The sequence below is a fragment of the Aptenodytes patagonicus genome, chromosome 22 (genome assembly GCF_965638725.1).
Source record: "Aptenodytes patagonicus chromosome 22, bAptPat1.pri.cur, whole genome shotgun sequence".
NCBI classification, from domain to species: domain Eukaryota; kingdom Metazoa; phylum Chordata; class Aves; order Sphenisciformes; family Spheniscidae; genus Aptenodytes; species Aptenodytes patagonicus.
The window spans coordinates 2,436,840-2,464,475 of NC_134970.1; the positions used below are offsets into that span (position 1 = coordinate 2,436,840).

Genomic DNA, 27,636 nt, shown 5'->3' on the forward strand with positions numbered 1-27,636 from the left:
TGACGCATTAAGTGTCTTTAATCCAAAGGACTGAAGAGCAGACCGGGAAGATTAGTATAAGCCAACAGACAAAAAAAAAAAAAAAAAAAAAAAAAAAAAAAAGATAAAAACCGGTTTTTAAAACAAATTAAGATTCCATACAGTGTCTAAAAGATCACCTAAAAACTAAACATTGCCTTAAAAAATTTTTTTTTCCCCATTCGAACACATTTAACACAGTGATACATTGAGACTAATAATAATAATAATAATTCATGGACTAAAGACTTCAGAGCAGCCATCCTGCTCCCGGGAGCGGAGGATCACTCCCAGTCCCTGGGGAGCCAGTGGCAGGAGCCGCCCCCCTGGCAGGAGCCACCCCCCCGGCAGGAGCCATGCCAGGGGGAGCAGCACGACCCCCAGCCCCAGCCGGGGGGGGGGGCAGCACTGCCGTCCCAGCTCAAGCTATGGCCCCGCGCCATCTCCACCCCCTCCCCATGCCACCCGCTTTTCCCTGGGGACGCCCAGGACAGCATCTTCCCCAGAGCTGGGGGCTGCGGGAGCGGGCGGAGGTGGTGGGGAAGCATCTTTTCCCCATGTCCCCGCAGAGTGGGGGGATGCGGGGGGCACTGGCCTCCTGCTCGCACCTCGGCCCCCCCCTGTCCACCCCTGAGGTCAGAACTGGATTCCAGGCACAGGTACAGGCTGCGGTGGCCACGGCGGGGGGGAGCCACGAGCAGCTCCGTGCCCACGGACACGACACACACCCCACGCACAGACAGACAGTAACACAGACGGCGCTTGCGGGGAGCCCTGCACGCCACCGGGTAGAGTCAAGGCTTCCAGGTCAGGGAGGGGTTGGGGGTGGTTTTGGCTACCCTGCTTTAAAAGCAGCAGTTTTCCAGGCCAGCAAAGAAGCACAGTGTCCACAGGGACCCCTCACGCCAGCCCTGCCATGCACAGTGGGATGGGGGAGAAGGCAGCTCTCCTTCCCCGTCTCCCCAACCCGCTCCCAAGCCCAAAGCCCATTTCTAGCCAGCATCCACGCAGGGAGCACGCTGTCTGGGTTTCAGCTCTACAGTAGTTTTTAAAAAATATTTATATGTTATATATCCTAAAAAGGTCACCACAGGAATTTCCATGTCTTTGGAAGGAAGGAAAAAAAAAAAAAAATAATCAAAACTGTTTCACAAAAGAAAAAAATTCCAATTATCGGCGGCATTTCACCTAACAGGACAAAACCCCTGGCCGCAGAGTGTGGATCTGACAGGGGGGTCTTACCGCCTGCTCCGGAAAGGTCAGAAACACAGGTGAGTAGCTAAAAATAACTAGTCTGGTATAAATGTCTGAATTCCATGCGCTTGATATAACAGTCTGTCTCTTTTTGTCTTTTTTCTTAAAAAATATATATATATAGTTATTGCTTTCTCAAGGGCCGGTGGGCGTAGGGAACCCTCAGTGGGGGAGCGCGGCAGGCTCGGTGGGGTTTGCTTTCTTCCGCCTCTTCATCAGCAAAGGGTTCGAGGAATCTTCGATTTTCTTGATCTTGATTTGTTCGTAGTCCACTCGCATGGTGGCCAGCGCGCTCGTCATCTCCTCCTGCGGGCAGGCGGCACAGGCAGCACCGTCAGCACAGCCCGCAGCCCCCCGGGACCCCCAGGGCAGCTGCCCCCCTCCGACCCCCAGTGGGAACAAATTGCAGCAGGGGTCCAGGGTCCCACCAGCCCCCTCCCAAGCGCAGATCTCCCCAGGAGCCAGCACGCTCGCACCGAGCCCGAATTAGCCCGGTTTGGAGTGAGAAGGCAGAAGCGGACAGTCCCCAGATGGCACCCAGGGCGCAGAGCGTTTCAGACAGCAATGGAGACAGGTTTTACCTTCACGTCCTCCCACAGATCCTTCTCCTCTTTCAGCACGCGGCTGGTGTGCAGCGGGGTCTGGGGCACTTGCATGGATTGCTGCCAAGAGAGCGGACGAGGAGCGTCAGCCAAGAGTTGCAGGCATCCTATCCCGTCGCCATCCCTGCCCCATCTCACTGCTTCATCAACCCTGCACTCACCATGATCCAGGGGTGGTTCATGAACTCCGTTATTGTCATGCGCTGGGTCGGGTCAGTCTTCAGGAGGTTGCGGATCAGCTGCTTAACTGGAAGGGTTTGTGCAGGGCTGGGCGTTAGCAGGTCCCAGGGTGGCTCTCCCCACGCTGCAACCCAAGCCAGTGGCCCCAAAATGCCTGCACGTGCCTCCCAACCCCTCCACGCCACAGACCTCACCCTGGTCAAACCCTTTAGCAAAACCCTCTTGAGTAAAGAGGCAAAGCTGCTGCATCACTGAGAGGTGACCCACGACGTGCCCAGGCTTCCCCCAGCCTTCACAGCGCTGCTGGACACACGGCTGACCCCAAAGGGAGACCTCAGTCCGGGGACAAGCCATCATGGGGACCACGTTTACCTTCTTCCGACACTTCAGACCATTCGGGGTTGGGAAACTCGTACTGGCCCATTCGGATTCGCTTCTTCATGCCAGGTGAGATGGCCAGGCCGTGGTTGGAGTAGAAGGGGGGATACCCACACAGCCTGCACCAGGAGAGGGAGCAGAAAGTCAACACGTCACCCCAAAAACCTTCCCAGCAGTGCCTGGGGGGCACAGGGCAGTGCCAGGAGCAGGAGCAGTGCAACTGGGAAAGGTTCAGCCCTGCCAGCCAGCAGATGAGCTCGAAAGCTGCATTCCCCGCTTCTGACCCCAGCGGGATGGAGAGGAACCCGTTGGACTTACAGAATGTACATGATGACGCCGAGGGACCACATGTCGCAGGACTTGTCGTACTTCTCCGGGCCCAGCACCTCCGGGGCTGGTAAAGGGAGAAACAAAGTCCTGAGTCAAAGTGGCAGCGCCAGGCGAGAGGGATCTGACCATCCCATGGAGCTGCCAAAGAGCTGCCTGCAGCTCCGTGCAGTCTCAGCAGCCCTGCTCGGAGCAGCGCGAGCGCTGCTGCGCAGGCTTCAGCACGGCCACGCAGGCAGCAGAGGCAGGAGCGGTGCAGGGTGGTGCCACCTCGCAGCCTTGAGCACAACACAAAGGAGGCTGCAGCACTGGTATGCAACATACTGGCTGCACACACCGACACTGCACTCAGAGCAGCCCGTCCTGCACGCGCCAGCGAGCGGCAAACACAGCACCCACCTGCACCCAAAACAGCCCCCAGTCCCAAGCATCCCAGACAGGAGTCGCCCCCAACACCACGCTGTGATTGAGGCTCCGGGCTGGACGCAGAGGTGATGGGCTGCACGTGGCACTGTCCAAACCTCCCCAGCTCTGCCCTCCAGCCCTGAAAACCTGCAAGCTCAGACCCCCCAGCCACTTACCCACATAGTACGGCGTGTAGCATGGAGTGGCCAAGGAGTTGTGTGTGGTGGTTTCTTTAGCAAAGCCAAAGTCCGTGAGTTTTAGCACAGCATTGGGCCTTTTGGAGGTGTACAAGAGGTTTTCCGGCTGTGAAAACACAGGGAAGAAGTGAGCGGAAGAGCCGGAGCAGCCTCAGCATTGCCACAGGCCAAGTGGGGCTCAGCACCGCCAGGCGAGCGTGCAGCACGGTACCTTCACATCCCGGTGCGCGATGTTGATCGAGTGTAGGTACTGAATGGCTTCCCCAATGCTCTTCATTATCTCTGAAGCCTCTGAAGCAGCAAAAAAACCCCATCAGAAGCCTTTATAAGCAAGTTAGAATGAGCACCACTCCCTGGGTTACTCTACAGAGCAGGAGCCAAAGAGCATGGCTGAGGCCAAAGGGGTTTCCTCTACCCGAAGTTCCCCTTTCCAAGCACCCACCCCTGGGTTGGAAGCCTGCAGCAAATGGGAGAGAAACTCCCAGGAGAGGGATGGGGCAGGCTCCAGCCGCTGATCCCAATACCCAACTGCACAAGCCCCAAGGAGGGGCTTGCTCTGGGGTGGGGGGGTGGCTGACCCAGCCCCCAGCACCGCTAGGGACCCCAAATCTGCAGGGAAACCAGCTGGGAAAGCTGTCCCCCGCAGGATGTGGGGGCAACGGGCTCAGACACTTTTCCTGGCCACAGGAGCAGAAGGGATGAGATTCATGAGATCTGTGAGAACCACAGGACCTGGTCTCCATTTTTTTGGAGACGGGAGGGTGTTTCTGAAGGTCACTGAAGCTCCTGCCTGTGCTGGAGTGGGATGGACAAAGCGCAGGGGCAGCTGAGAAAACATCCCCTAAACCCTGCTCTCAAGTGAGCATGAAAAGCAGGGTCACTTGCACCCACATTCCTCATTCCCCAAGAGCAAAACACTGCTGGGGATTCAAAAAAGCAATTCAGGGAATGAGCTGGACCAGAGTCACTCCTATAAACAGCAAGAAATGGTCCAAAGACAAAACTCCACGTCCCCACAGGCTCCGTACCCCGTTCTGTGAAGGCCTGGTCTCCCCTGTCTTGAATTCGGCTGAAAAGCTCCCCGCCGTCCAAGCTGGAAGAGAAGCAGGCGGCGTCAGATGCTGCGGCACCCATCTCGCGCCCCGGCGCAAGCAGTACCAAAATCTCTGATGCTCAGCCAGGAGCTGCACAAGCTCAGCAAGAAACAAACCCCTTCTCCATCCAAGCCCTTGGGTCAGTGCTTCTGGGCACGGGGCATCCCAGAGCCTCCTCCTTCCAGAAATGAGCAGGGCGGAGGCTTCGCGCTGGCGGCAGAAACGCCGGGTACAAACGGACGTGGTCTCCCCACCAGCCCACAGAAACACATTTACAGTAAAGACAGCAAACATGGCTCGAACGTGGCGAGAGCGCTCCCAGCACGCCTGGCCTCATTTAGCTCACAAGCCAACCACCTTGCCGGCACGCTAACCCCGTGCAGAAGTGCTGAGCAAAGATCGCGGCACGGGCAAGGTGTCAGCAGCACTGACACGGGCTCACCAATGGGATGGAGGAGGCAGAGACTGAACCCCACTGCAGCAGAGCAAGCTCTCATGTAAGGTGCTGGAGAAGGACCGTGGAAACCTTGGCATGTGTCCTGGTTTCGGCTGGGATAGAGTTAATTTTCTTCCTAGTAGCTGGTACAGTGCTGTGTTTTGGATTTAGTATGAGAATAATGTAGATAACACACCGATGTTTTAGTTGTTGCTGAGCAGTGCTTACACTAGTCAAGGACTTTTCAGCTTCCCATGCTCTACCGACTGAGAAGGCTGGAGGTGCACAAGAAGCTGGGGGGGGGCACAGCCGAACTGGCCAAAGGGACATTCCATACCATGGGACGTCATGCTCAGTACATAAACTGGGGAAAGCTGGCCGGGGGGGCCGCTGCTCGGGGACTGGCTGGGCATCGGTCGGCGGGTGGTGAGCAATTGCATTGTGCATCACTTGCTTTGTGTATTATTATTATTATTACTATTAGTAATAGTAGTAGTATTTTATTTTATTTCAATTTTAAACTGTTCTTATCTCAACCCACGAGTTCTCTCACTTTTACTCTTCCAATTCTCTCCCCCATCCCATCGGGGTGGGGGGAGTGAGCGAGCGGCTGCGTGGTGCTCAGTTGCCGGCTGAGGTTAAACCACGACAGCATGGTTCCCTCCCCAGCCAAAGGCTCCCCAGGTACCCTAAGGAAAAACTCTGCTCCCAGAGAGATCAGGAGTGAGATCAGGGATAATTCTCCATGAGAACAGGGATAACAGCGCTTCCTGTCCCTGCCTTATCTAACTCGAGCAGAAACTGTTTCTGGCTTTCTCAGGGCAGATAGCATCTCCTGCCAGCACCCTTGACATTCACTGGACATCTGCAATACAGATAGCGCACAGCTGCCGGGGCCAACCGCTGCATGGAGCGCGCTAGGAGACACACCGTGCTCATGCTGAAAGTCAAACACTGCCTTGTGATGGGCGTTACACCCAGAGCATCCCCTGGACAGCGGGGAGCTATCGCAGAGACACGCTACAGGGAGCTGTCGTTGCCCCAGGGACTTGTTTCCTACCATTCAGCTACTGCTTTCTTCCCACACAAGCAGATGCGCTGCACAAACCTTTCCCATCCCTGGCTGCCCAGCGTCCTGGCGCGGTTCTCAGAAGCCTCTTCCCACACAAGAGCCGCTCGGGCAGCTGCCATGCCACCTGCCCCAGCACTGCTTGCAGCGCTCCTTGCACCCACTGCCCCCCCAGGCAACCTACCAGCTTGCCAGAGGAGAGGTTTTGGCAAGGAAGCTGCATCAAATCACAGCTGCGGTTGGGATGTGGTTTCAATACTTTCCCCTTCATTCCTCCTCCTCCCCAGGTTATATCAAACATCTACCCAAATCAGAGTCGCTCAACTGCTGCTGCAAGAGGTGCAACGGTGTTAATAGATGCATCAGCTCGGCTTGGCTGTGCGCTGCCCAGCAGACCCCGCCGCAGGCTGCTGGGGTGCCAGGAACCCGCTGACTACCCCGACTTTCAATGGCCAAAGTGAGTTTGGTTATGATCTATCTGCAGCAAGAACCACAGGCCCGAAGCCTCCCGACAGCCGAGCGAGTTTTCAGAATGACTCAGAGCCAGCGCAGCTCCCACCGTCCCTCCAACACCAGCAGTGCAGCACCTCTTCCAGGCCTTGCATCCCTACAGCTCACAGGCTGCATCCCCCGGCACAGCATCTCCCTGGGGTCCCCAGCACCCCGGCAGGGATGAAGGAAGGTGCTCACCCCCCTTTTGGCATCACCCCACTGCCCTGCAGAGCTGCAGGTGCTTCTGCAGGGAGAGCCCACCCGCAGTGGCACCGCCGGGGGACTCACCACTCCATGACGATGAGCAGACACTTCCTCCCCTGGTAGAGGTTCTCATAGACGTCCATGATGCGGACAATGTGCGCGCACTGCGATGCCCTCCAGTGCAGCTCCACTTCCCTGCGGGCTTTTGGGCAGTCCTGCAGCATCTGCAAGAGAAGCGAGACCCCATCAGCCCTGAGCCCCCCAGGAGAGCCGGGCTGCTGGCACAGTGCCCACCCAGAGAAGACGCAGGGGCGAAGGCCGAGCGCGGGTGCTCTCTGTGGGCAGCATCGAGGCGAGCTCCAGCACGCTCTGTGCAATGCCTCCATCCCCATCTAGTGGGAAGAGCACGAAGCCTCCCGTCCTCATAAGCTTCTTGCCCTCCCTTCCAAGGCTGGTAAAAGCTTATCACGGCTGCCTGCCATCTCCCTGCTCTCTGGGATGCCTCCCCGGTGCCCAGCCAGCCTGCGCCACCAACCAGCAAGACTTCCTACTGCATTTATAAGCAAACTTCTGCACACCGGTACCTACACCACTGCACCCCTGGGTGCCACCAAGCATCCTCGCTCTCCTCTTCGCAGCCCCCCCCCCGGCAGCACTGCCCACCCATCACCGCCCGTACATCAGCATTCTGCTCCGTGGGACCGGGAGGACCCTCCTGCTCTGGGCCCTTACGCACGGGCTAGGCACAGAAGCACCCTCACCACAGCTTCAGAGGCCACCAGCACCCAGCCACGCGTGCCTGGGAAGGGGACAAAGCAAACAGCCAGATGTTCCCTAAACAGCAGCTTTTCTCACAAGCAGCAGCAGCTCTTTAATGAGGCCCTCGCCCTTCCCAGAGACAACTCAGTTCCCAGGTGCAGGAAGGATTTGCTCGTCTGCCACAGACTATTAATTACCATGTTTGTCAGGATAAACAACCAGCCTTAATTATTATACTCCTAAATAAAGAGCAACAAACGTGTCTATCTTGAGCGTAGTTCATTTTCCTTCCTGTCTCTGACAGCTCTTGGGGCCAGGCTTGGCGAAACGCCATGGAGCAGGTCTGCACCTCAGTGCGGCAGCGGGCAGGGGCACGTGGAAACGCATCCCACCCACCATGTGCATCGGCAGGAAACAGTGGGTTTGGTCATTTTACCAAGACAGACACAGAAACGTACTTCTTGCCCCTCTGCCCTCTCCCAGCCGAGCTCCCGGGGCTGCTCGGCGAAGGAGAGCGCCCAGCCGGCAAGCGGAGGAGTGTCAGCCCCTGGGACGCTTCGCTGGCCTGGCAGGACCCAAAACGGTGCCCAGTGCATGGCAAGGACCCCTCTGCCACAGGGGGAATTTCACAGGAACAAGAGTTAATGCTTGCTGCAGCCACAAAAGATGCACATTGCCTGTTTATAAATGAAACGCTTGCTGACGGCGCTTGCATGAGCCCTGGCAGAGTAACGGCAGTTTGCATTCCTGCCTGCAACAGTGCTTGCCCCTTGACACAGGGAAAGGGACAAATAGGATGCGTCCTTCAGCCACCCACCCGTAACCCCAGTACTTGGGTGTTTGGTCACACCTCTCCCACCTCCTCGGCTCTCCTGCTTCCCGAGGCGGAGGAAACCCATGCCGGTGGATGGGGCGTGGGGTGGCTTCTGGCATCAAACCATCTGGAAGGTCAGTGAAGACCAAAGTGGCCGAGCCACCCTTTGCACAACCGTTTGGCATCATTTGCACCGACAGCCTCAGGGCGAAAGGAAGACAGGGCAGGAGGTTGGACAGCCCCTCCTTGCTCCTCTATTGCTTAATTACCCTAAAAACAAGATCCTGCCAAAGCCGTAAGCAAGCGCAGCGCCAGCCCCCCCAGCAGCCGTGCAGGCAGGGAAGGGGCCTGGAGAAAAGCTTGGTTATTTGCAGCTCTGCTCCGAAGAGCCTGGTGTGGGGAGCCAGGAAGCTGAAGAGAAAAAAAAAAAACACAATTTGTAATTACGTGCTGGGAAAATTGAACAGCAGGAAGCAGACGGTTAACATCATTCTGCACAAGACAAACAGGAGATGTACAGAAATACATATCCAATTTTTAGAGGTCACTCACAGCACTTTTAAAGGAGCTTAATTGTATTTCTAATGAACTAGAAGGCAGCAGCCTCCATTACCTGTACCAGCACAGCCCTGAATTTTGCTTTTGTACTCAGGCATCCACAGGCGAGCAAACAGCTGCCCCAGCGCTCTCAAAACGCCCTGGCTGCAATTCAGCTGCACCACCAGCCAGCCTCGCTCCGCTCCCCTGCCAGCCGTGGGATGGAGAGGTGATGGAGAGGCTGCTCGCCCGGCTGGGAGAGGAGCAGATTAAGCCTCGTTAGGAGAATGATTTGGTCTATTTAGGGAACGTTCCTGGTGGCAGGTGACAGCAGCATGATGGGGAGCTGAAGGCCAGATGCAATAAGGCTGCGTGGAGAAGGCCATTACCACTGCAGGAGGATGCAGGAGGGACATGGCGATGCCCAAACCATGGTAGAAGCAACCCACAGGCCCAGCATCACCCACTGCACCCACACAACCTCTGTCCTGCCCTCAGCACAAAGCACCGGCTCCCTGCACCCCGTGCAGCTGGGGACGTGCCGAGCACAGTGCAGGGGTGGGAAAGCACCGTCTGCTCCTGGTCCAGGCAGGGCGAGGGCAGCGCTTCACCAGTTTCTCCTCTTCAGGCGGCAGCTGACAGCTCCCGCAGCCGACGACTTTCCCTCCCGCTCTCTCCTCTGCTCCTCAGCCACAGCCAGCAGTGAAACCACCGATGGGTGACGTCCTGGCGTGACAGGCATTGCTCCGATCACAGGAACTCTGCATCAAACATATTTGGGGGTGTGTGGTAATACCGCCCAGGTCCCTAATTTAGCTCCAGTATCCAGGGCAGAAAGATTTATACTTCTTGGCTTGCAACAAGGAGGCTGGAATGGGAAAAGCACCTTGTGTTTCCCTGAGGTTCAGCAAGGGTGAGCTACCCATCCCACCCCAGCTGAAGGTACCAGCCTGGGGACAACTGTGCCCTCCCACTGGCTTCAGAGCAGCTTCAGAAGCAGGAGAGTTTGCAACCGCAGTAATCCAGAGCACAATCCAGAGTTAAACCTTTGCAGAGGGGAGATGGCAGCAGATGGACAATCTGCTGGAAACCCCCAACAGCCCACAGCTCCTCTCAGTTCAGCTTTTCCATCTCTGTTATCTCCTGTCCCCCTTCCAAGGGAGGGCTGCTTGGAGATCAGACTCTCTATTATTTCAGATGGGAAACATTGCAATACCTGCTCGGCTCTCACCGGAGCAGGAGGGGAGGGCTCCAGCACCGGGGCGGCAGCTGAGCCCAGCAGCCCGGACACGGCAGCAGGCAGTAACCAGATCCCCCAGTTACACAAGTGTCCCCGGGACAAGGGGCAAGGGCAGTGCTGTGGAGGAGGCTCAGCCACCGCCTCTGAGCAAAACCAGGTTTCACACACAGAGGAGTCACATGCGTTTCCCTTTACAGCTTAGGTGCTTTAGATGTCAGCTTTGCAGCCAGCACAGGTCTCCGAACTCTCGTTGTCAGAGCATGCCTCCATGTCCAGGTGTCCCTTCGACACCGCGTGGGACAGGGGACAGCCGGGAGAGCTGTGCTGCCCCAGAGCCCTGCACCGTCCCATCTCCGCTTCCCACCAGGGCACCTGCCTGCAGGAAAGGAGGGAGAGCCTGGAAAGGGCCACTCTGCCTTCATCGCAATTAGGGAGGAAATTCAGCTTTCAGCCACATTTCAGCTCTCCCCGCAGCAGCTTGACACCTCTGAGATTTCGACAGACGGTGTTTGCTGCCATCCTGTGCCTTGGCTCAGCCCAGCTCCCCCAGGAGCCATTACACGCTGCAAGAGAAATTAGTTATGTGCAAAGCTAAACACACTCTCATTAGCTTCACTAAAACCCTCATGCTTAGGGCTCCAAAACCGGCCCCGTCAGCGGTCGGCACAGCCCAGCCCCTGCCTCCTATGTGCTCAGGACCCCCCTGGCAGCAAAGGCTCCTCCCGGGCTCCCGTATCAGCTCCAGGTTTTTCACCACCTTTGAAAGACAAACCGTGGAAGTGGCTCCTGAAAACAAAACAGCTCATCAGGGTGTCAAACCCCAAACCCCCACCCAGCAAACCCAAACCCGGGCAAGCCACCTCCGCGGTGGGAGAAAGGGGGCTGCAAACCGAGCGGGCTCCAGCCAGCCCTGCCGCTCCCCGCTGTCATCGAAAACGAGCTTCAGCTCAAATGAAAGGGCTGGGGGCTCTGTCCCGTTCGCTCGGCAGCCCAGTGAGCTGAATTTCCCCCCCATCATCTCACACCAAGCACAGCAAAGGCGGGCGGGCGCAGGGAAGGAAGGAAGACGCCAGAGAAAACAAGGGAGCTGGAGCCGCCCGCACTCACATTCCCTTGCCTGCGCACATCCTCAGGCACCACTGATTCAGTCTTGCCTCCTCCTCCTGCGATGATGCGCCATGAATCACGGCGGGTTCGCCCAAGAAGCTCCCTACTCCACTGCATGGCAGGAGATCCCAAACGACACCGTCCCGCTGCTACTTGCCGTGGGTACCACCGCAGCCCCTCGGCGAGCCACGAGAACACGCTGCGCTGGCTCGGCTTGGGAAGACGGCCCTGTCCAAGAGCTGGCAAGGAAAAACTCACACCCCACAGGCAGTTTCCATGAAAAGTGAGGATCAGACACATACCAGCACGCCAAGCTGTTCATTTTCCCGGGCTGCCCCTCTTTGCTCTGGCTCCACGCTCACCCCGAGCACTCCAGCTGCTCTTGCAGGCAGGGTATTTTTATTTCCGTGTGTATTTTGATCACACCCGATTCACCTCGGTTCCCAGCAGAGCAGCACACACCGCATGCCTTGCCTGTGCGGCAACCGCCCCTCCGACGACCTCCTGCAACAGGAACCGCAGGAGCGTGCGCCCACACCCCATGCCACCCCGAGGAGCTCCCCTCAGAACCTGTCTGCACCATGGGGGTTAAAATAAACTGTTCTTAAATTGCAATAAAAATAAACCTACAGTAAAGAAAGGCAGGCTGTCATTCTCCCAAGTTATCAGCAGGGGAGCAGAGCAGAGGTTCCCCTGCCTGGACTGCACACACGGGCTCTGGGTTCCCCTGACCGGGCTAGCATGGGCCAAGGAGCATTTTTTCCCTAATAAAGCAAAAGGGTTTCTCTTCAAAGGATTTGCCTCTTCTAAACTTTCCATGTGAACTCATTGCCAACTGGCATCAGCTGCTTAACACGTTTGTAGAGCTGGTGCTGGATGCTTTGCACGTGCTGTTCCCACCTCGCAGCGCCGGGAAGGCAAACCCCCATCGCCCCCTGCGCCCACCCGACGAGGCACAGCGCTGGGGGACCTGGATTAAGCTGATCATCTCCCGTGTGTCTTTTTTCTGCCTTTAATGCCAGTACACTTGGGGAGCCCACAGGTAATTGCCCCACAGTCCCGAAGCTGCTCCAGCCTCTGCTGGAGATGGTTCGGAGGGAGCAAGCAGCAGAAGGGCACGGAAGCAGCAAAGCTTTGTTCCACTTTTACTGTTTATTAACTACGGAAGAGAAATAAAATCACGAGTCCCAAAGCCCGTAAGAGGAATTATGTTACCAAACACAGGGAAATTCATAGTTCAATCACAGTGCAGTAATGACTAAACATGTGGCTTGGGAAACCTCCCCCACATCATCGTGGCTCTTATATAAACCTTTATATTAACCCCATCCCCATTGCTTACATCCACCACGACCAGCAGTACTCAGACAGAGGCGATTGGACTTTCCTAAACTGGGGATCATTGCTGCTCTGCCCATGCACACGGAGCCGCAGACAGTCCCTGCCTGAAGAGCTTTAAGCCCCAACAGACCAGGCAAAACCCTCATCCTCACGTTCATTTTACCCAGGGAAAGCCAGAGAGGAGAGGTGACGTGTCCGGAGCAGGAGCCGCGCATGGGTCCCACAGTGTCCTGCCCACAGCGTGCCCCAGCCTGCCACGCCGAGGTGACTATTTAGAAGGGTGGCTGCTTCTCCCTGATGGAGATGGCTTCATCAGAGCCTCACGGTTTGCAAGGCAGGACAGTACCAGCCACCAGCTACCTGCCTTCTGGAGGGACGGTGGCTGGTGCCATCAGCACCCGGGCAGATGCTGAGACTTTGACCGTTTGGGCAGGACACAAGCGCGGCCGGCTCCACGCATTAGTGGCTTCATCCCCCACCGCCGTGAACAAAAGGTCATCCTCCGCATTCACTTGCCTGAGGGAAGATGGAGAGGTTGGAAAAAGCATCCCAGCAAGAGAGAATTATTCAGATTAGAAAGAGCTACAAACGGGGAGCAAGGCTGGAGACGCAATTCAGGCCGAGCAAACGCGAACTGACGCACACGCTCAAGCTGCTCGGCCACATTCTCCGAGTCTGAATTATCGGAGCGCTCGGAGGAAGACCCAGAGCCATCGTGGTGAGTGCGGGGAAAGCGTTCCCACCGCGCGGCCGGAGACAAGCAATAAGCCAGGCATGAAGAGGCTGCATGTGCGAGGGGCGAGCTAAAAAACCCGCCAGAAGCAGCCAGCACGCTTGCAGAGGCAGATGTCGGAGCAGGCGGCCTCGTCCCCGCTCCTGCAGGCGATTTTGCAACGGGGCGGGGAGGATGGAAATGGGGCAAGGGAAGAGACGGCTATTGCACCGCGCTTTCACAAGGAGACCCTCCGTACCGGGGCCTCACTCGCCCGCAACGGTTGCACAACCCTCCATGCCCCGTGTGCTGCCAGCTCCCCTAACCGCAGCTCCCACAGGGGTCTGTGCCCACAGGGGGGATGTTCGGGACCCCCCGCCCCGCAGCCCCCTCCTCCCCAGGGCATCTGCTGAGCATTTCCTCACCCCGTGACAGATGCGGCAGCTATTCAGCCTTTTCAGGCTGCAACAAAAGCCTCTCCAGGCACACAAAGGCGAAGAGCAGAAGAGAGGCCCGGGCTTAAATAAGAGCCACCTGCCAGGGGCCCATGCCCCCCGTGCAATTGGGGCGCTGACCCCCGGCCAGTCCCTCTCTGCAGAGCCCATTTCCCAGCAGCAAAAATATTCTTGGCACACTGATTTCAAGGAGATGAACCTCTGAAGCGGGTACCCAGGAGCAGTGCCCTGGATGCTGAGGGAAGGGCCACCAGCACAGTGGGGACACCAGGGACTAGTGCGTAGGGAGGGGACGGGGAGGTGGCAGGCAGGAGGGGGCTATGAAACTCATGGGAAAAGTCAAAGCAGGTAAATGGCAACAAGGCGGCAGCACGAAACATCCCTGCTGGCTCACGGCACCAGCAGCAGGCTAGAACTGGTGTTTAATGAACAGAAATAAATAGTTTCAGCTTCACATATCTGAGAAAAAACAAAATTAGGGGCCTATTCAGTCCCAGGTTTTTGTTTTGGGATCATCCTCTTCTCCCCGTACGTCAGAAGCAGCACTGGGTTTTGGTGACTCACCCAATGCTCGACTCTCCAGGAGGCACCAGGGCTGGCGTTAGGCGCCAAGATCAGCCCAGGCACTAGTGATGGTTAGCAAGGCCCCCGTGTCCTGTCACACAGGGGGACGTCCCAGGGGGTCCCAGGGAGCAGACCTGGCTGGAGCGATGGAGCCACTACCCTGGTGAGGACTTCCAGGACCTCCCCGTGAATCCAACGGGGAGGAAGAGGGTCGTCATGGCCAAAATGCCCCAACGCAGCCCAGCCCTTCCTACGGGCATCCGAGATGTCACTTCCCACCAGGAACCACCGCAATGCCGGGCTGGGAGGTCTGAGCGGGGAAGGGACCGGCTGACTTGGGGCAGGCAGAAGCTGCAGCCCAGCTCCGGACAGAGCCGCTCCGGGGGGGATGCTCAGAGATCCCTCTCTGCAAACTGAACCACCGCATCCTGCACACCTCTGCTGCAGCCCCCGCGGCCTTTTATCTGCACAATACAAAGCGAAAGGAAAATAAGAAGCCACAGGAGGGGCAGATATCTTCATGTGAGACACGGCTGTAGCCAGCGGATCTGCTCCACACACAACCCCTTTACTGCCGCCTCCTTGCAAAGCTTCGGGGCTGGGGTCAGCTCCTCCTCCCAACCCCTCCCCAAGCCCCATCCCTCGCCAGATTTCCTACCGGAGCTGCTGAGCTTGTGAACAGAAAGGTGCACATATGTGCTTTTGTGATAGGAAGTGGTTGATATTCGCAGGCGTGATTAACACAGAAGTAAACACTAACATAAACCATTAACTCAGCACTGACCTATGTCCTTTGCACTTCCCTCCCCACAGGCACAGCTTGAAAAAACCCCTTATCGCCGCACTGGCTGCCTCTGACAGCCCTCTGCACCACAGCCAGGGGCTTTCCCTCGCACGTCAGTCAGACGGACCAGCTCAGGCTCCGTCATGCAGCCCACAGACAGCACCAGGCGCTCAAAGCATCTTTTTGGGTCCCTTGCTCCATCAGCCTCACAGCAATCCTGGGGACAACCCTGCCCAACCCTGCCATTACCTCCAACCCCAGGGACAGCTTTGGGGGGATTGCCCACATCTACATCCCAGAACTGCTTACTTTTAAGCTGGAAGTGATTTAGAGGAGAGGCTCGGACCACCCAGACCCACACCTGCAAGCAGAGGAGCCATGAAGCCCTGCCAGAAGCCCCACAAATACCCACTGCTTCCCAGCAGCCCAACCTCACGCTCCTGGGCTCGCACTCTGCCCAAAAATGAAGTTTCTCAGGGCTCGGCCCATGGGCAGGACCCCCCACGGGACAGACAGGCGGCTGCCACCCCCTCCCAGCCCAGTGATCCTGCCTGCTGCCTTTCAACACAGATGTTAGAGCAGTGTAAATAAAGTCTATCTATTTAAAGAAAACCAACAAAAAAAACACAAAACACAAAGCCGCATCGAGGCCAGCCACTCTTGAAGCACCATTCACTCCCGGCACTGGAAGCGGTATGGCCTCGGGGCGTGTTTCTTCCACCAGTGCCAAGCCTGAGGAGGGTTTCATTTACGTGCCCTCAAAGCTCAGTGATGACAGCATGTTTTGCACCGTTCTGCCCTTTCCTTGGCTGTTTGTTTAGCAGAGTTTCACCCTTGTCATGGGCTTTGTCACCACCAGGGCACAGCAAACACCTCCCCGAGATGAGGCCAGGGATGCACACCCCAGCTGTGGTGCCCCACGCACCCCAGAGGTGACAAGTCCCCCGATCCAGGGGCAGGACACGGAGGCGGCAGCTCTGCCTTTGCCCGGCAATCCCTGCAGGGCTGCAGAAAGGAGCATCCCCCCGGCAGCCGGGACGCAGGACACTCTGAGACCTTGGAGGCTCCCAAGCAGTGCCAGTCTAAGGGGATGGCATTGTCTGCACCCGCAGGGTGAACCTGCACCAGACATTATGGCCAAAGCAGTTTGGAAGCTGCCAAGGCCTGGGGGCTGGGACCGCGGCTCTTCCCTGCACGAGATAAACAGCTCCCATGCTGGGTGGCTACCGCTTTTGTTGACAGAGGGGTTTGTTTTGTGCAGGGGAAGGCCAGGACAGGAGCAACACGGGGATTTCGTAACACGCCTTTGTCTGCATGGGCATTCAGCAAGGCAGGGGCCCCGCGGCCACCAACCACCCTCCTCTCTCCACCTCTCGCACAGCGAAACAGATATAAAGCCTCCAGCTCCATCAGCTCCGATGCACGAGTCCACCTCCGGGGATGCACGGGGCAGACAGTGTTCCGGCACGCTTGGGCAGGGAGAGGGGCTGCTGCAGCTGACCCACAGCAAGGTGTGTAACAAGGAGGGATGCTAATGAAAGGGGCAGAGGGAAAGGGGAGGATTTCACCCCACTGCGTGATTAAGAGCTGTTCAGCGGTACACATCACCCACCACCCTCTCTCTCCTCCGCCGTCTCCCCCAAACACCCCCAGGCAGAGCTGCTCACCGAGAGCCGGGGCCGCTCGTGGCTCTCGCTCGTCGCAGCCACCCTGCCCCAGTGAGGCTGTCCCTGCACCCCAGGCTGCTCTACTCCTCCTCCCACCGCACGGCTGTTGCGCATCCCCAGCGCCTAACAGGACCTGCAGAAGAGCTGGTGGGACCGCCCGTTTGCAGTGAACCCACCTGGGTTAAGAGCCAGGCAACACTCCAGACTTGAGACCCAACACTACCCTACGGTCATACGCTCCCACTTTACCCACCACGGCAGTTAGTATTTTAGGGGAAATCCTGGACCTTGAAGCAATGCAATGAAAGGCCGAGAGCCTCCTGCCACCCTGCAAGCCCGAGGGACTGAGCAGGGCGCTCTTCCTCCACCAGCCCCTCCTCCCTCCGCAGCAGCCATCCTTAAACTCTTTCAGCCGGGAGAAAAACACAGTTGCGTTTCTATTTAAAAAAAAGCCTTTCTTTGCATCCTGCTGGCACCTCATTAAAGCTCTCAGGACACGGTGACTATTATTAGCTCCCTCCAGGCTTTCGGCAGCCCCAAGAGCCTCCGCGGCACCTGTTGGCAGCAGCCGCACAGCCGCAGAGCCCGGGAGGTTTGGTGAAGCCCAGACGGAGCCCAGACCACCAGCATCCCGCCCAGCACCGTAACCTCAAAATACCTCAGCCAACAAGCGTGCAAAACTCATCACGAAGCGCCTGGGTGCACGTGCCTCCGAAAACACCATCAGAAAGGAGGAGAAACCTTCTCCCCTTGGGCATTACCGAGAGGGAAACGCCAGTCTCTACAGGCTGCTCCCACAAAGGGGTTCTGCCCAACAGAAAACAGCACAGAGCACGGGGTCGACAGCAGAGGTTTTATGCTCTTGCATCTTTTCAATAAACAGCAAAAACACATGCACTCTGGGAAAGACTCACTGATCTTCTCTTGGATGCCCAGCACCCCACTGCTAGACAGTGTTTACCAGCAGGCTCCTCGATTTCTTACCAAATACAGCAGACAGCAAGTGCTTTGGACGCATTTTGCCTGTTAGATTAGAATGGAAAGGGGATAAAAGGATAAAAGCAGGGACATTTAAACAAACTAACAAAAAAAACCTACTCCTGCAGCTACTGCTGCTCCCCCAGCAGGCCGGGCTGTTCATCTTGGGCATCCCCATACCCAGCCTTTAAAAAAGAAACCTCACCCAACAGACAGCCTTACAGACGCCAGCTCATCCTGGGGCAGTGTTAACCGGGGTCCCATGGGAAAGCGGAGGCAGCCCCGGGGCACGGAGCGGGCAGGGAGAAGCTGCTCTCTCCGGGCTGGCCGGGGGCTCCCAGGTTTTGTATGAATTTAAGCTTTTTCAATCCCACTTATTCACGAAAAGGGCTTAGGGCCGGGAGGAGCCAAAGAGCAGACAGGCCAGCCTTTGTGCGGCTCGGCTGCCCGCCCACCCGAGGGCTCCAGCAGCCCCGATGTTTCCCCGTGCAGCCCCTGCAGCAGGCTGGAGCACGCTGGTAAGCAGCAGCGCTGGCATCGCCATGGCCCCTGTGGCCCCGCTCCCCTCCAGCTGCCCCTGCAAAGCCTGGAGCAATGCCTCGAGTCAGCAGAACCTCCGTTTCCTAAGCGAGAGGGAGAAATTGAGTCTTCAACAGCCCATATGAACATCACCCCCCACCTCTCCCGCAATGAAGTTTAAGGCTCTTTCCAAGGCTGCTGGGAGAGTTTGGATTTGAGGTGGGTGCAAGATCCAGACGTTCATCGCTGGTTAGGAGTTAAGTCACTAAAACCCTCGAGGCATCACCACCATGTCCCAGCCGAACCCTCCTTCCAGTGACGTTCGCCTGGTTGTTTCAGTGCAGTCTTTGGGGAGAAAGAATCATGAAAGGGATGTTTTGGTAAAAGCCAGAGGTACTTGACCTGCCAAGCATAGGCTGCCCTTACTGTCAGAGCCCGGCAAAACTGAGTTAACTGGCTACACCGAGAGCAGCCAGAAAACTCTCCTTGCTCTCATTAGCTGGACCCCACAGGTCTAGAGCCCTCCCTGCCCCGCAGTTCCTCGAGGTGAAGCACAGAAATAGGAGTATCAGCCAAGAGCACTGCACGCTGAGGCACATGGAGAACATCATCTTCCATGAACTCCTCCAGACTGGAGGGCACGAGCCATAGACCTGCTGCGAAGCTCCCGGGGAGCAGCTCCAGCTCCCAGCCCTCCTGCCTTGCAGCCACCCGGTAGGCACTGGAGCTGCTGCTCAGCAGGATGCAAAGACCACATTTTAACCCATTCATAAACTCCTCAGCATCTGACTCACCCAGGCTTCATCAGCCCAGTATTTGCATCTCTAACAACACGCACCCGAGGCCGGGCCGGTCGTCGTCTCCAGCAGCAAGGAGCTGGGGAATAGGAGCACCAGGACACTTCCAAACCCCCCAGGGTTTCCTTGGAGCTCTTCCTTGCTGACTCCCACCACCCACGGAGCACCTCACGACCTGGCAGGGACCTGCTCTTTATCAGTGGCTCTTCCTCACAACAAAAGATACTGGGAGGTTCTTCCCCAAAGTGGAATAAGCAGGGTGGGAGGGGAAACAGGGAGGGAGATGTCAGCAGTCCTGCTCCAACATAAACGCACAGACCCTCACGCTGGGAACAGGGTTGCTCCTTGCAGGGAAAAGCACTGAGGACAAAAGCAAAGCCCTCGGGAAGCCTCTGCCGAGTTCCTGGGCCAGCAAGGGGGAAGATGTCCTCTCTGGGAGCCCAGGCAGGTGCCCGGTCAAGGGCTGCAACACCCCGAGGCTCCCCGAAACAGCCGTGCCCCCGCAACAGTGCTGCTCTGCCCACAGCACGGGAGGTACCCACCCAAAAACGCCAGATTCGCTGCTCCGATGACTTCCAGGAGATAACCCGGGTTTAAACTTCCTGGCAAGCCTGCCCTTCCCAGCACCGTGGCAGAGCCACTTATGCAAGAGCCGCCCGGGTTTTCTTAGCAATCTGCCCAGCGCAGTGGGCAGCGAGGTTGCGAAATGGCTGAAGAGGAAGAGAGACTCACACCAGAGCCTGGAAAGGACCGGGCCAGCGGGAGGAAGCTGTTACAGGCAACGATGGCTCCCGCAGCCCGGCCGTATCCCAAAGCAGCGGCTACGGGAGCTGCGGGGCCACGTGAGCCAGTGCTCTGCGGGTGACGGGTCGCTGACACCCGCAGCGGGGCTGCCACCGAGCGAGCACAGCCCGCTGTGCTGTAGATGCAATAAGGCTGTCATTACTACTGAAAATAAAAACATATCCCTGTTACCAGACCAGCTCCCTGCTTTTTTTTTTTTTTTTTTTTTTTTTTTTAAGTAGGCTGAGGATAACATGCATATTTTCTCATTTGTTTGGATCTGATTGCATGTGCTTTCCCCCCCAGCCCAGCCGAGATGCCTGGGATGCCATCCCCTTTTCTGAGCAGCACCGCCTGGACCCAGCTCCAACCCATACCTATGGGCGCGAGAAGCGACGAGCTGCAGCTACTGGAATTGCAAGCTGACGGGATGCGCTGCCAAATTTCCACAGCAGCCCCAGCTTGTGTTCCAGCTGCATTTCCCTGAAAACTCACATTTGGCAGGAGGTCCAAGACGCCTTTCAAGAGGCTGCCCTAGCTCGGTGCCGCGTACCAGGGCCAGAGGACGCCGGGAGGACAGCAGACGGGGAGAACTGCTGTGCCGTTTCTGAACGCTCAGCAGAAGATGCTCCCGCCTGTGTCTGCCCCACAGAAACCCAGGAGGTGCCGTACCCCTTGGGACAGGGACAGCACAGAGTCCCGACCTGCTGTTACACAGATATAGCCTGTTCCAGCACAAGAGGCATATGGCAACGACGACCTTAAGCCCAATTTACCCCCCACTCTTATGAGGCCAGCAGAGCTGGAGAGGTTGAATTCAAGAGGAGCACCCAGGGGAACTGGCTGCAGCCAGAGGCACACAAAGCGAAGCAGCAAAGTTAATTATGATGATGAAGGAAATGAGTCCATCCCTCCGCTGATCCCAAATCTACAGCCCAAACCGGATAAGGATATCTAGCGAGAGCAGAGCTGCAAAGTCCCAGCCTGGCTGGGCGCCCCAGGAACATTCAGATCCGGGTTTGCATTTTGAACTTTATCTCTAGTTTAAGCTACAGCTTGCTGGACAGCCAGGCACATAATCACATGCAGCCCTGACGCCAACAGCTTAAATAATCTCATTACATATGACGGCAAACGCCATGCCAGCTGCAGACGGCTTGAGCCAACATGCTCACCTGCCCTCTCTGCTGGGAGAGTGTACTTTGTCACAGCAAAGCGGTGCACCGACGTAACACCCTAATTCACGGGAAGATGCTGTTGTCCTCCCCGGCAGCATCAGCCTGAAGACAGAGCCGCAGCAAAGCTCCGCGTGCTCCCAGCAGTGCTCAGAGAGCAGCCGCACCGGTACCCCGTCCTGTATCCCCCTCCCGACGGCAGGTACCGTCCCAACACCCTCCAAATGACAGCATCTCCAGCAAAGCTCCTGTTTCAGGTCCTCTCAGGTCAGGGGGATCTACCAGCTCTCACAGCCATTAGTCCCTTCCCGAGGCCACGAAGGAAACATCGAGTTAATGCAACCAGTAAACCTGCCGGTTGCTATAATCCCTACCTCAAATTGGTAAGATCTTAAAAGGCTGAAATCTTTGAAACGACTCAGCCACGAGGTACAAAGAAACAACAGCTTAAAAGGTTGTTAAAGCTCTCTGCATTCAGACTCGCTCTTGCGTGCCCTGCTCTAACCCCCGCGCGCTGCTCTCTGTCCCCTCCGTCCGTAGGGGAACCGGCCATAGAGATGACAGCCTTCTCCAAAATGAGCCTCCAGGCACCAGTCACACACACAGTCCTCGTGCCAGCCAGAGCTGAAAGGAGAATATATTTTAGCATCCTGCAGCCATGAAAGACAAGGGGCATCCACGGAGGGGATGGGACCCACTTTCAGTGGGATACGGGTCTCAGGGGCTTTTAAAATCCAATGCCAATGTCACCACCAGAGATGACCATGGTGCTCAACATCCCTGGACCACGCTGAAACGCTGACTCAACATGACTGCCTGGGCTTGAAACAGGTTTCTTGGGGAGCAGTCAGGTAAAACTGTGTTCCCGCACTAACCTCCAGAGCTGGTGGAGGGACCGCCCTGGTCCTCGCGGATCCACCCCTCCAAACCCTCCCTCCTCCAAAACCAGCCTGCAAGCTCAGCCAGGTCCTGAAGACCCTCTCCCAGTTCCTGCCTCACCTCTGCCGCCTGCACCCCTGCCCACAAAGGGGAGAGGAGCTGAACGGCACGGGGCGGACATGGGGCTGCCTGGGCGCATCTGGCAAAAGCGGGGCCCCAAGAGCTGGCCCGTGCTGGGCTGCGGCAGCCGTCCTCGCCCGCTGCAGACAGCCCCGGCGCGGCGGAGGGGAGGCAGCACGTTATTCTTGGAAACCAGGAGGTGAGGTCATGCTGCCTGAATGCTGCAACTTGAGGCCAGACGCACGGGGCCAGTTGTGCTTGGAGAGGAGCCTGACTTCTGCAGCGGGTGGCCGAGCGAGGGCCGTCTGCGGGTTGGGAAGGCGGTTACGTTCAGAGCTAGCAGGAGGAAAGGGTTTCTTAATGAAGGAGGGCGCTTTCCTCCCAGGGTCTCAGCAGAGAGTGCAAACCCCAGCAAAGGGATGGGTTTTAAAATAGCATCAGCTACTGCCTCTGCTGCAAAGCCCTCGGAGCACCCCAGTGTGGGGCACGTGAGCCCACCATGAAGGCTCAGGAGATGCCAGATGCCAAACCCAGAGCCACGCTGCTCCCCGTGCCGAAGGGACGGCCAAACAGCCGCTTCCGACCCGTCCACTCCTCCAGATGCCTCCCATGTACCTGCACCGCCCTGCAAACCCGGCAGGAGTTCATTCCATCGGATCCCAGAGCACATCCTAGAGGCTTCTGAGAAGAGAGAAGTCACCAATTCTGTCTTTCAGGCTTCCTAGGCAGGAACTTTCTGGGAGTTTTCATCACCTGTGCCTACCCATCGTCCAGCAAAGAGGAGACCTGGCTCTCAGTCTGCACAGCTTCAAATTATTATTTATACAGTGCTTTAAATGCTTTAGAATAGGCAGCACGTGTCTGACAAAGCTCAGTGCCAGCTCTCCTGCTCACGACCTGGAGGCAGAGCCAGCACCTCCGCAGCCCGGCAGACAAGCGCTGTCCTATACATCAGGCTTTCCCGACGCATGCGCTGGCAGACGGCAGAAACCTCGCTGAAGGCCAGCGGGAGCTCAGTGTGAATGATAAATTAAGCATTTTACCTGGCTGTATTTGGCTATTAAATCACACACACAGGGGCCGTATTTTCGTCCTGCAGGACGTGTGCCTGTGAAGGATTCATCCTGGAGCGAGCAGCTCAAGCTCCTAAGCCCGGTCCTGCTTCTGACGGGCTGCAAGACCTTCAGTAAATCACTGCATCTCAATTCCCCACCTCTGAAAACATGGGAAACACCAATCTTCTTTTGCAAGATCTATGACTGATGGCATTAGATTATTATTAAGAAGAACCCTGCCACTTCCTGAGCGTGTGCCAAAGCGAAAACCAAGCCCCTGCTCCCAGGCAGTTATCAGTCCACCTCAGTCGTACGTTTGACTACTCAGAACATGCAATGTATTTTGAAGAGATTAAGGCAAATCCTAAATTGTTTAGACAAACTCAAACCCCAAGTCAGTAGACTCCTTTGGTCAATGAGATAATAAACCGCTGCCTTGGAAAAGTCCCAGTGATGTCGCTGCACTTTCCACAGCTTTTCAACCATGGCTTGCACAGAAGGCCACAGCGAAGACATTTCTGGTTATATAAAATACATGGTAGAGTTTAAAAAAAAAAAATTCCCACCACTGAGAGAGGAGCAGAAGTACAGCAGACACACAGCGAGCTGCTTCCCAAGAGCGTGAGCCCAGGGTCTTCATCTGCTCCACCATTCAGGGGTTATTTTGCCAGCTGGGTTTTCTGGGGGACAAAGCATTTGATCTCAAATGAAGCTGCAGGAAGACACGGGAAACAGGGTGCTTTGCTCCTCTAAACATCTCCGTAAAGAATCCTAGCCATGACGGCAGAGAGAGCACGAGGCCACCAGCTACACGAACACGCTCATCCACAGAGCTGCTCAGTTATCAGCTACGAGACGCCTGCCCTATTTCCACGACAGGCATCTTACAAGAATAATAAACTGCAAAAGTACTGGGCTCCTTCCTCCTTCTCCATCAGAGGAACCATCGGTCACAGATTATCTGATGAGGCTGAGAGTGTTTCGCAAACGTGCCCCGAAGCACCAGGGATGCTCCAGAGACAGGGCCGCCAGAGAGAGGGCAAGTTTCCAAGCAGTCTCCACAGCCCTGCGAAGCTCCTCCAAGCTCACCAATCCAGGAGAGGATTTCCTGCTTTGAAGTTGGGGTTAGGAGTGAGGTTTGTTAATTTGTTTTAAAGGAAACCTGTTCCACTAAGAGCTCCATCAAGCGACGCATACAACAGAGAAAAACTCACCACCCGCTATTACCGGCCCCCACTCTCCGGTCTGGCGTACCTCCGACTTCCTCGCCGAATTAAGAGAGCCAGCCATCAACCTAGTATCTTGCCTAAAGATTAGTCTTAAAAGTGGAATTTGCAGTAGGCGAGACAGACCTCGCTCCCAGCCCCACCGTCGCAGCCTGCGTCACTAATGCCAACAGCCTGACCACAACGAACAACGCCAAGTCAGGTCTGCGGTGACCTACATACAGCAGGCTTTACAGAAATTACAAGCCTAATTTTGCCTAATAATAAATCACACCAAGGTACAAGGAAGAAAGGGGTAAGAAACCATCTAGACCTTGCATTTCAGTTCCATTCATCACCTCTCCACGGACTTTATGTTCCCACCCTGCAGTAAATCACCGCACATCAAACAGGGTCGAGTCATGGGTGACTGGGACCGTCAGTGGCCTGCTTCCCACCAGACAATTCAGGGATGCCACACTTCAGGTATGGCTCGATACCAAAAAATAAAATAAAATTGGGGGTGGGAAACCAGCAAAATAAACAATAATGATCTATACGAAAAGTAAAGGAACATCTGTTTTCACCTAGGTACTACACCACAAAAAAACCTACCATCCATCAACTCGCACACATTTTATTTAACGATGCATCTCTGCCATGGACTATTGCATTTAGAAGGAGGAGAAAATTGGCTGTAACATTTTCACTGCTGCTGGAACGGTGTCTCCAAGCTCACACTCTCCCGGAGCACTGAAAAGTTCACTTAGGGCAAAGTGACTCTCAGCAAAACCCTAACCTAAATGCATCTCTCAGTTTGGGAGAAAGAGGTTTAACAACATAATAGTTGCTCGTGACCCAAGAGGAAGCACAACATAACCAGAAGACACCGTTAGTATCAGGGAGAGACACAATTGTTCCCCTCCAGTGGAAGACTGCATTATTATACAGGATTTTGGAATAGTAAATGTAAAGAGCAATGTTCCAAATGGAAAGGTTTGCTGCGCAACCAAAGCAGGCAGCACAGAGAGATTTCGGCTGTGGCTTCTGGCGATGGGCCATCAGGATTCTTTTAAGCATCATCTGAAACATGACAACTCGATGCAATCAGTTCTGCAGATACTGCTTTAGGTCATCTTTCCACACTGATGCAGCCCATGAGTAATTCGGATCCAAATACCTCTCCGCAGGTCTCTAACAGAGACGTTATCCCGGTTGGTAACGTCAGAGGAGAGGATGAAGTCAGCTCGCATTGCGTCTAGGGCAGTCACCCCCGCCGAGTTTGGGCTCGGCAGTTCAATCCAAATACAATCATCAAATAACCCAAGCCTCTAGCTCACACTCACCGGGGCAAGCTGGGTACGCACCGGCTCGTCCAAGAGCCCAAACTCACAGCGTAGCAGTTTTTAAGGGGCTGGAAGGAATCACTTACAGTAGCAGCTGTGCCACCCTTTGAAAAGCCAGAGATGCGTCCAACCGCTCAGCTAAACTCTTCTCTCCCGGCAGGGACGTGTGAAGAGGCCGGGGCAAGGGACAGGGAAGATGACCAACGCTTTTCCAAAACAGAGATACAGCGTCAAATATACCTCACCCTCCAAGAGCCGCGCAGACACTCTGCACCACCCTCCTACGTTACAACGCGAAGTCCTGTGCTCCAAGAGGCTTTTCAACGCAGCCAAGGAACCAACACGACTCGTGGCAGTAAATCCTGACCCCATCTGCTGCACCGCGCTCGGGCATGGGCAGGGTAACAGCACGAACCCCAGGCCCCAACCGTCCTACCCGTGCTGGGGCAGAGAGGAACCGCTGGCGTTCGGTCTCCTCTGTCACCCTTCCCCTTTCAGGGCTGCAAAAGGGAAGTGCTGGAATCTGCGCTTTAAATACTGGAGTCAACTGCAGAAGCGAGGAGGAGCCCGTCTGTCAAAACAGAAGAGGATTTCACTAATTTCCAACCAAACGAGATGACAATACATGTCGTCTTGGAGTACAACGCGGTGCTGCTCATGAGAAATGCCTGCGTTTCCGGAGGAAAAGTCAGACTTTTATTGTTCAACTGACTCCCCCCTCCTTAACCGCAGCGGTTCGGCACCGTCCCTCGCTGACCCCACCACCTCCGCGGCATGACTTCTGACTCCAAAGCCACTTGTTCATTCATTCATTCAGGTTAGGAATCCCAGATACCAACAGATGGGCAGCTCTAAAACCAAAAGAGGTGGGGGTTATGGATTTAGGTGGGGTTTTTTTAGCCTTCACAGTTCTCAGGGTAATGCCGAGGGTTTGAACAGCTCATGTGTGGGCGCAAATTGCATCGATGCTAGAGAACACGGCGCTCCCGCCGAGCAGACTGCCTGTACCCGCGTCACCCTGCGCCGCGCTTGGCGTGTCGTGAATCCATTCAAACTTCCCGAAGTCCCTCCGGCAGGGAGACACGCTCCCCGCTTCGCTCAAAAAGCTCATTTGAAAACAAGGAAACCGTCGCATCACCTAGCGTGAGCTAAAATACACCTTTGCAGACGCTATTTATCTACGCATCTTTCAAACAGAAGCAAGTTACGGACAAGGGGTAAACGCACCACCACTGAAATATTCCCCATCTGAAGCGGGGGACGACAGCCCCCCGGTATTACACGCCGTTTCGTACAGCCAGAGCCAGGAGAGACCCGCCATCAAACAGGGACACCCGGGCAAGCTGCCTGCATTTATGCAAAGTGCTACGAGCGGCTCCGCGCAGGGGACCCCGCGTTTTGAGATGCAAACCCCGTGGGGTGACTCCGGCCAGGCCGAGGGCTCCTCTCCGCTCCGGACCCCCCAGGTGGGCTACCGAGATGTCATTTCGCTTCGTTTCACATTAGAAAGCCGGAAAGCCACGTCTCGGTGCTCTTAATAGGGAAAAAAATAAATTATAGCATGGCGGGATGGACGGGCAGCAGCCGGTTCCATTGTCCCGGCCGGCTCCGCCGCACGCCCCGCTCCCGGTCACCGCTGTCGCTGCCCGTTTTCCCGCGCCCGGCCCCCCCCCCCCCCCCCGGGACCCCCCCCACCACCCGCCCCGCAGCAGACATCTTCCATCACTGTCAGGCAGCGCCGCCGCTGCCCGCTCCTCCTGCCCCTTCCGCAGCCCGGCGGCGGGGCGGGGGCAGCCCGGAGCCGCCCGCCCGTCCGGTCCCCGTCCGTCCCGTCGTCCCCCCCGCCCCGCGCCGCCCCGAGGGCAGCCCCGGCGGGGGGAAGGCCCCTTCGCACCTTGAGAGCGAACTTCTCCCCGCTCTTCTTGCTGAAGATCTCCAAAACTTTCCCGTTGATGCCCAGCCCCAGCACTTGCGTGGTGACCTTGTAGTCGTCCGTGATGGCATTCTTCCGGATCTGCAGGCCGCCCTTCACCGGGAACGGCGGCGGCCCGTGGGGGGGAGCGGCGGGCGGCGGGGGCGGCGGCGGCTGGGGCGGCGGCGGGCTGGGGAAGCCGGCGGGCGGCGGCGGCGCCCCGGAGAGCAT

At 56.5% G+C, this 27,636-nt stretch overlaps 1 protein-coding gene across 1 annotated transcript; it reads right to left on the bottom strand.

Annotated features, from left to right (window-relative positions):
• MAPKAPK2 (MAPK activated protein kinase 2) lies at nt 1-27,636 on the bottom strand. The gene is made up of 10 exons (XM_076357934.1): nt 27,388-27,636; nt 6,741-6,880; nt 4,390-4,454; nt 3,573-3,652; nt 3,341-3,467; nt 2,751-2,826; nt 2,427-2,551; nt 2,036-2,121; nt 1,854-1,934; nt 1-1,578 (listed from the first exon to the last, which is right to left on the bottom strand). Exons 1-10 carry the CDS (start codon nt 27,634-27,636, stop codon nt 1,435-1,437), a joined length of 1,173 nt encoding a protein of 390 aa, XP_076214049.1. The 3' UTR covers nt 1-1,434.